At 55.3% G+C, this 7484-nt stretch overlaps 1 protein-coding gene across 1 annotated transcript; it reads left to right on the forward strand.

Annotated features, from left to right (window-relative positions):
* Positions 1-1073: 1073 nt before the first annotated feature.
* On the forward strand, positions 1074-4458 carry IRX3 (iroquois homeobox 3). The gene is made up of 3 exons (XM_039721548.1): positions 1074-3057; positions 3399-3465; positions 4209-4458. Exons 1-3 carry the CDS (start codon positions 1722-1724, stop codon positions 4261-4263), a joined length of 1458 nt encoding a protein of 485 aa, XP_039577482.1. The 5' UTR covers positions 1074-1721; the 3' UTR covers positions 4264-4458.
* The last annotated feature ends 3026 nt before the right edge of the window (positions 4459-7484 follow it).

Below are 7484 nucleotides of genomic sequence, written 5' to 3' on the forward strand. Positions count from 1 at the left end.
AAACTTTTTGTTTTATTTAAACACCGAGTATTTTAAAAAGCAGATAACGCTGGCAGGTTCAGGTCTCCTCTCCCCACGGGCTGTGTGAACTTTTTAGGTTCCAGCTCAGGCTCTTCCTCTGCCCGCAGCAGCGGAGCAGGGCACACCGGTGCTTGCCAGAGACGCGCCGTGATTGAACTGTATTTTAACTACTCTTAAAAGGCTAAACTGCAACTCACGCTGGTTTCAGAAAAGGAAAAGGGGGGGGGGCGCAGCAACAACAACATCAATAACAAAATACAAACCGTAATTTAAAATGTGTGGATCATAAAAAACAAACCCAAACCCTATTCTGTAATTAAACCGTATCTTGACTCCTTCCCAATAGCTCCTTACAAACCCGTGCCACTGCTCCCTTTGCAAATGTTGCACGTACCAGGTACTTCCTTCTTAGCCTTGTAGTGATTCAGAACAGAGGGAATAAGCAAAATGATCATAAATTTCCTAATTAGAGATTTCGCACCAAGACAAAAAGGTGTTAATGAGTTTAATTCCAGTGCCTGTCATTGTCCCTTTTTTCACACCACTTATTTACTAATGGCCCAGAGGGCTGCTCCCGTCTCTCCTTTGTTAAGATTTTAATTTGCCTTCTTTTCTGCCTTTGATGTAAAATTGTGACCTACAACTCTTTGAAGTCCCTTATTAGGAGGAAAATTAACTTAGCTTTTCCACTGTATCTGCGCACTGTTAGCCCAAGCAAATGTAGAGAACTCCTTAAAGATCACAGTACATTAGGAAAAATTTCAAGGTAGTTCTGAAAATGCAAATTTTAAAAAAATGCAATAGATTTTACATCTGTATTAGAAGATATAACTCTCGCAAGGGCCGGAGCGGGGGAAGGGGAGAAGGGAATATCTTAATAAATACACCAAAAATAATCTGGGCAAGTAAAGGTTGTAAATCTAAAAACCTGAAAAGTGGAACTGAGGGATGGTGTTGGTGTGAGCCTTTATTGTTAAATGTCCCAACTTTTCCCTGTCCCTCTCGTGTACTGCTCACAAATGACACCCCGGCTTCCTACGCGCTCGGTGACTGGGGGAGCTAGGAAAGAAATTATATCTAAATCTATCTCTATATAATTAGAATACCATGAGGCAGGGTTAAACCTTTGTAAAACACACAACTGATTGGCGATCGCTAAAACGAGATTTGAAAGCAACTCAAATAAAAGATCGCGACGTCAGTAAACAGATTTAGAAAAAAAAAAAGGGGGGGGGGGGGGAAAGCAGCTAGTGACAAACCCGGCGAGAGCGAGCTCTGGGCATGAGAGAGAGAGGGAGGCAGAGGGAGAGAGAGACTTAAAAGAAATAGGAGGGGCTTGTGAGAGACTAGAAATGTCAATCAGAGCCCAGAGTCCCAATAATCTCAGGCAATCTGTTAGGACCTGACCTGGGTCCACTCAGATCAATAGGAAAAGTGAGAGAAGAAAGAAGCGATCGGATCGTTTACCGCGGCGGCCGAGGACAGGAGGGAGCCCGCGGCCTCCGCGCACCCCCGGCTCCCCCCCATGTCTGCCGGAGTTTGCGGGAGGCGCTGAAAGTGCGGGCGGCCGGCGAGGGCGAGCGACCCGGCTCCCTCCTCCGCTCCCGGCCCTGCTACTTTCTCCCCTTTCTCTCCCTTCTTCCTCTCGTCTCCCCCCCCTCCTCTTCCTCCTCCCCCCTCCCCTGCCCCGCTCCCCCACCATGTCTTTCCCCCAGCTGGGCTACCAGTACATCAGGCCGCTTTACCCGGCGGAGCGCCCGGGGAGCGGCGGCTCCCGCGGCGGCGCCGAGCTGGCCCCGTCCGGGACCCTCTCCAACGTGCTCTCCTCCATGTACGGCGCGCCCTACGCCGCCGCCGCCGCCGCCCAGGGCTACGGAGCCTTCCTGCCCTACGCCGCAGAGCTGCCCATCTTCCCCCAGCTGGTAAGAGGCCCCCGGGGCTCGCCGCTCGCTCCCCGGGGCGCTCGGTTCGCGCTGGGGATCGGCCCGGGGGGAGCCGGGGGAGACGCCGGGAGGGCTGTCAGGGGAGAGACGGGCGCTATCGCCACCCTGCCCGGGAGAGCCGCCGGAGAGGGGCAGGGCTGGAACGGCGGCCCCGCAGCGTCCCCCCGCTCCGCCCGGGGGTTTGACGGCCGCGGGGACCGGCCCCGGCAGCCGCCGGCCCTGCCGCGGACACGCAAGCGGGGAGCCGGTGCTGCCCCCGAGGCACCCCCGGGCACCGGCGGGACCTGGGCCCCCCGCAGCAGGACGGACGAGGAGGGCAACTCCTACGGGAGCGACCACGAGGGGGAAGAGGACAAGAGGGAGGACGAGGAGGAGATCGACCTCGAGAACATCGACACAGAGAATATCGAAAGCAACAAGGACGAACTGGAGGACGATCTACAGGATGCCGACCTCCTGCACTCTGACTCCAAAACGGACTCGGAGGGATCCGAAGGCTTTGAGGACCTGCCCGGCTCCGAGGAGCGCTACGACAAGGCCTCCGAGGGCGAGCCGCACCACCTCCGCCACCACCACCTGCACCACCACCACCATCACCACCACCACCATAAGTGCGAGCTGCCCGCCACGGCCGCACCGCTCGGCCCGGAGCCCCTCAAGCCGCCGCTCCCGCCGCCGCCGCACCTCTCGCCCCCTTCCTCTGCCTCTTCCTCCGCCGCCTCCTCCCCGACGGACGGCGCTTTGGCCGGCGCCTTGCCGAAACCCAAGATCTGGTCGCTGGCCGAGACCGCCACCAGCCCGGACAACCCCCGCAAGTCTCCTGGCGGCGGCTCTCCGCCGGCGGCCGCCCCCCAGCCGCTGCCGCTGCCCACCCCGCCGCCCCACAGACTCGTCTCCTCCTGCCCCCTGGGCAAGTTCCCCAACTGGACCAACCGCGCATTCCCGGCCCACCACCACCACCACCCCCCGCACCCGCTGGCCTTACTGAACACTCCCCACCTGCTGGGGCTGGGGGCCGCCTCCGCCGCCCCCCCCGCCGCCGCCTTCCCGCGGCCCGCGGACCAGGCGCCCGGCGCGGAGCAGCCGTCGGGGCGCAGGTGGCGGCGGGCGGGCGGCCGCGGGGGCCCCGGGGCGGTGGCGGAGGTCTCCTGGCCGGGGTAGTCTCGATCCCCGAGCATTACCTTCCTCCAGCGGAGATAATTTTTGTTGCTGTTGTTGTCGCTTTTGCGGGAAGGACCCGGCCGCCAGGTCAGGCTCGCTCCGGGGTCAGTGTGTTTTCTCTGACGGTCACCTCTGCAAGCAGAGCAGTCGTTGTGTCGTATTTGCAGCTCGCTGAGAAAAGAGCTTAAATCTCGAGGCTTAATTCAGGGATGGGAAGAATAAAACAGGGGCTATAAAGGAATGCTTTTTTTCCCCCTCCCCTTCTCTTTTTAGATCGATCTAGTGCCTTGGAAGTAGAGAAAAAGTTACTAAAGACAGCTTTCCAGCCAGTGCAGAGGCGGTAAGAGATGGCTCCCTCCGTCTCCTCGGGATGTATGGAGGCAGTTGTAAATGGTTAGCTTATTTTCTCCGCTTCTTTAGGCTCCCTTTCCAGGGCGGTTTCTTGTTCTTCCTCTGCGCGCGTGGTGGGCTATTCTGTTTATATATTTTCTTTGCTGTTCTCCGTTGTGGCCCCCGGGAGCGGTTCCCGCGGGCAGGCCGATCCGCGCTCGGGGGCGTTGGGGCTGCGCGGCCGCGGAGCCCGGGCGCGGGTCGCCCCTGGCCCGGGAGCACATCCCTGAGCCCCCGCAGAGCGGATCACCGCCCGCCGCTGTCGCTTTGCCGGGGGGAGAGGCACCGAGACAGCAGAAAATAGTAAAATAAAAATTAAAAATTAATAATGATCATAACAATGATATTGAAAGCGAAACAAACAAACCAAAAAAACCCAACAAAACCCGCCCAGAGTATGAAAGCTGAAGAGGCTGAGCCTTGCCGCCCCAAATTTGGCGTAGCAGTCACTCAGTTTCAATGAGAAACCAATTACCCTTTTGATTGATTGAAACCACGGGGATCGGGCCCGCCGTGTTTTCATAGCTAAATACATTTACTATAAATCATTCTGAAAACTTTTTATATTTATAAATCTATTAAAATATTAACAACAACAACAAAACCAGAGCTACTTGCAGATATAAATATTGTGCCAGCCCAAGCTCACTAGAAATCCTATTAAATTTTTTTTTCTGTGTCATTTTTTTCCAGGCCCCAGAACCAACTTGACGCCGCTATGGTTCTATCGGCGCTCTCATCATCATAGTTAATTTTTTATTGTTGTTGTAATGATTGTAAAAAAAAATCTCTGTATAGTTACAACTTGTAAGCATGTCCGTATATTCAAACTCAAAAGGAAAAAAAAATACCCGCTTCTGTCCTATCACCTGGGTTAGCTGAGCTGTGAGATTTTTTTGGAAGTCCAGTGAGAATTAGGGGTTCCCCTTCTTTTTTTTTTTTTTTGGTTTTTGTTTTTTTTTTTTTTTGGTTTTTGTTTTTTTTTTTTTTTGGTTTTTGTTTTTTTTTTTTTTTGGTTGTTGTTGTTGTTTGTTTTTGTACATACCGTAAAAATGTACATACGTGTGAACCAAATTGTACAAGAAAGTATATATTTTTGGCTAATAAATAAACTGTTGCCACTTTGACTACACTCTCGTTTCCCCCCTTCTGGAGTTGTTTTCCTCCCGCAGTCCCGCCCCCAGCTCCCGGTCGGGTACTGTTTTTGCGCGGCTGCCGGAGCGGCTCCGTGCCGTGCCGTCCTGCGGCGGCGCCATCGCTGGAGCCGCAGCGCCCCCTGCAGGCGCCGGTGGCGGCGGGTGCGGGGCGCGGTGTCGGGCGCGGGGCAGCCCGCGGATCTTCCATCGCCCCGCGGCTCATCCATCGCCCCCCGGACCGAATTACCGGGTGCCGCTGTTAACCCGCCCCCGCGGAGCCGGGGGGCGTTAATTGAAAGGAGCCTTCGGGGCTCGGTGGTGTCGCCGCGGGTCGGCAGCTCGGCTGCGTTAGTTCTGCCGTCCCCTCCCCTCCTGCTGTCGTGCATCCCAGGGGTCACTTTTGGGGTGCTCGCCGCAGGCTCTCTGTGAGCCGCCCAAAGCGGCGGGGCTGGGGCATCGCCCCGCTCCCGGCGCTCGGCATTCGGGCGGGAGGCAGCGGCCGGAGCGGGGGCACCGAGGCGCTGCGGAGAGCCCCGGCGGGGAGCCGCGCTCCGCTTCGGACGCGTGGCCGCCGGGCCGGGCCGGGCCGGGCCGGTCCGCCTGCTCCCGGCTCCGGGAGGTGCCGCTTGCGCCTCTGCACGCCTCGCCCCGGGAGCCGCCGCCTCCAAAACTTGTAGCTTCGCTTCCCCGGCAAGGTGCTGGAAATCGGCCCAGTCCGGGAAAGGTCCATTTCCGCTCCGAAACCATCCCGAGGGGAGTGTGGTAGGAGGGCGAGGGCTGCTCCCTCCTCCCTTTCCCTTCCCGTTCCCCTTCCCTGCGGCGGTGCCCGCGGATGGCCGTACTCATCCCCCCGGCTGATGGGGCAGCTGGGCAGGTAGAGCTTGTGGGCCGGCTCCCTCCCGCTTTTGTTCCCAGGCTTTTCTTCTCTACCGGGGAGATGTGTCCCCTACCTGTCCTCTCCTTACAGTCCTGGAAACGGCATAATCATAGTGGTGGTGATTAAATAGCTGGTGCTTTTCTCGTTTTGGTGACAGACCCCGCAGAGGGGGAGGGTGCTCAGAGCTAGGAAGCAAGAGTTAAAATGAAGTTAAAGTACAAACAGAAGCACATAGCTGACATGCTTCAAGTTTAGACAGTACAAGATATGCAAATGCACAGGGCTGTGCGGTATTGACATTTTGAGGTCATAGTGATAGGAATGTATTATTTATAGGATTGGGTTGCACTAGGCCGATAAACTACATTTTAAATCCTAGGCGTTTGTAAGTGATAAGATTTATATATGTGTTTACACTATATGCGTGTGCATGTACACACATGTTTTATATAGTGTTTTAACGTTTCACAATTAAGACTCCCCCGACCAACATTACAATGGGGACACCCCTCTCCTGGTGTGCACCGCAGCCTCCCCAGCTGCTGTTAGCAATGGCTGGGAGCAAAGGAGGCCGGGGAAGGGACCCACAGAGTTTGCAGCACTGTTGCAATCTCTGCTTTTTCCCTGCTGCGTCCTCTTCCTTTCCCCATATGTCCTTTCTGGCCACAGCTCACCCTAGAAACAGCATTTGCCTCTTTGCAGCCCCATGCAGCTCTCTGTCTTTCTGCCAGGAACTGTTCCCACTCTTTTCGCTCCGACAGGCTCTTGAAATGGGGGAATCTCTGTGGGTGGGGGGTAAGAAAACAGATCGTTTCTCATGTAAATTTTATCCAGTCTCTCTGCACTTTGTATCCCTCGTTTTCCTTAGCCAATTCTAGCTGAGGCAAAAAAAAAAAAAAGAAAAAAAAAGAAAAAAAAAAGATTAATGGCATCTAAAATGGGAGGGGTGGGGGAAGAGAAAGCTAGAGGCAAATTTCCACATCCCCTTCCTCTGGGCATCCTGGTGGGTTTTCCATAGAAACTTTCACACAGCGGCCAGACAGATGCTTAAAGGGGATGGAAGAAAATAATGCAACCATGATGGGAAAACAATTGCATCCCCAGCTTTCTACCTCCATTAAAGGCTCCTTTGCCTTTGCAGAGGCCCTCGGCTCCCTGTCCCCGCAGAGCCCTCTCCCTTCACTCTGACCATGGGGATGCTCCTGCAACAGCGGCGTGGAAGCCATGGGAAAGCTGCTCCTTTGGCTTCTGGAAGTGAGAACTTGGTTTCCCTGCAGGGGGAAAGCAGCCTTTGTGCCTGCCTGGCTTCCCTAATGTGGAGAAAATTTCCATTAATTTTGTGAGGAAACATTTTGTTATGCGTGTTTCAACAAAACATTAAAAATCCTACGCGTATATTTTTTTTTTTTTTCCAGAAATCCCTCTCACAGTTTGACAGCCTCGCTGGAGCCCCAGCCAGGCCTGCCTGAGACAGCACAGAGAGGCCTCCCTCTCCCTTCTCACTCTCTGTTGGCTGCTCTTTTCCTGTCTAATCAATTATCTCCCTAGCTAGTCCTTCTCAAAGGTGAGAGCTCATTATGCATATTCATAAATCACAGCTCCCAGACCTGACACTGATTGATGTAATCATCTCCCGCTCGCTCCCTGTCTGCGCGGGGCCGGCCGGAGGAAGCATCGGCGAGGAGGAGGAGGAGGAGGAGGCAGGAGAAAGAGACTTCCAACTTGTCAGAGCCCGTTGTGGTGGGAGCGGCCGGCCGGGCGTAGCGGGCCGTGTCAGGCTGCCCATTGACGGCAGCCAAAGTGCCCATCACGGCCGGGATGAGGCAGAGAAAGCCCCGAGAGCTGGGAAACTGCGCTGAGCCGCCTCCAGCGCAGCGAGCTGCTGTGCAGGCAAAATCACAAGAGTGTGGAAAAGATCCAGCACAGTTTTCACAACCAAGCATCAGGCCATGCATT

The sequence above is a fragment of the Passer montanus genome, unplaced genomic scaffold (assembly GCF_014805655.1).
Source record: "Passer montanus isolate IOZ18808 unplaced genomic scaffold, ASM1480565v1 scaffold45, whole genome shotgun sequence".
Taxonomy (NCBI): domain Eukaryota; kingdom Metazoa; phylum Chordata; class Aves; order Passeriformes; family Passeridae; genus Passer; species Passer montanus.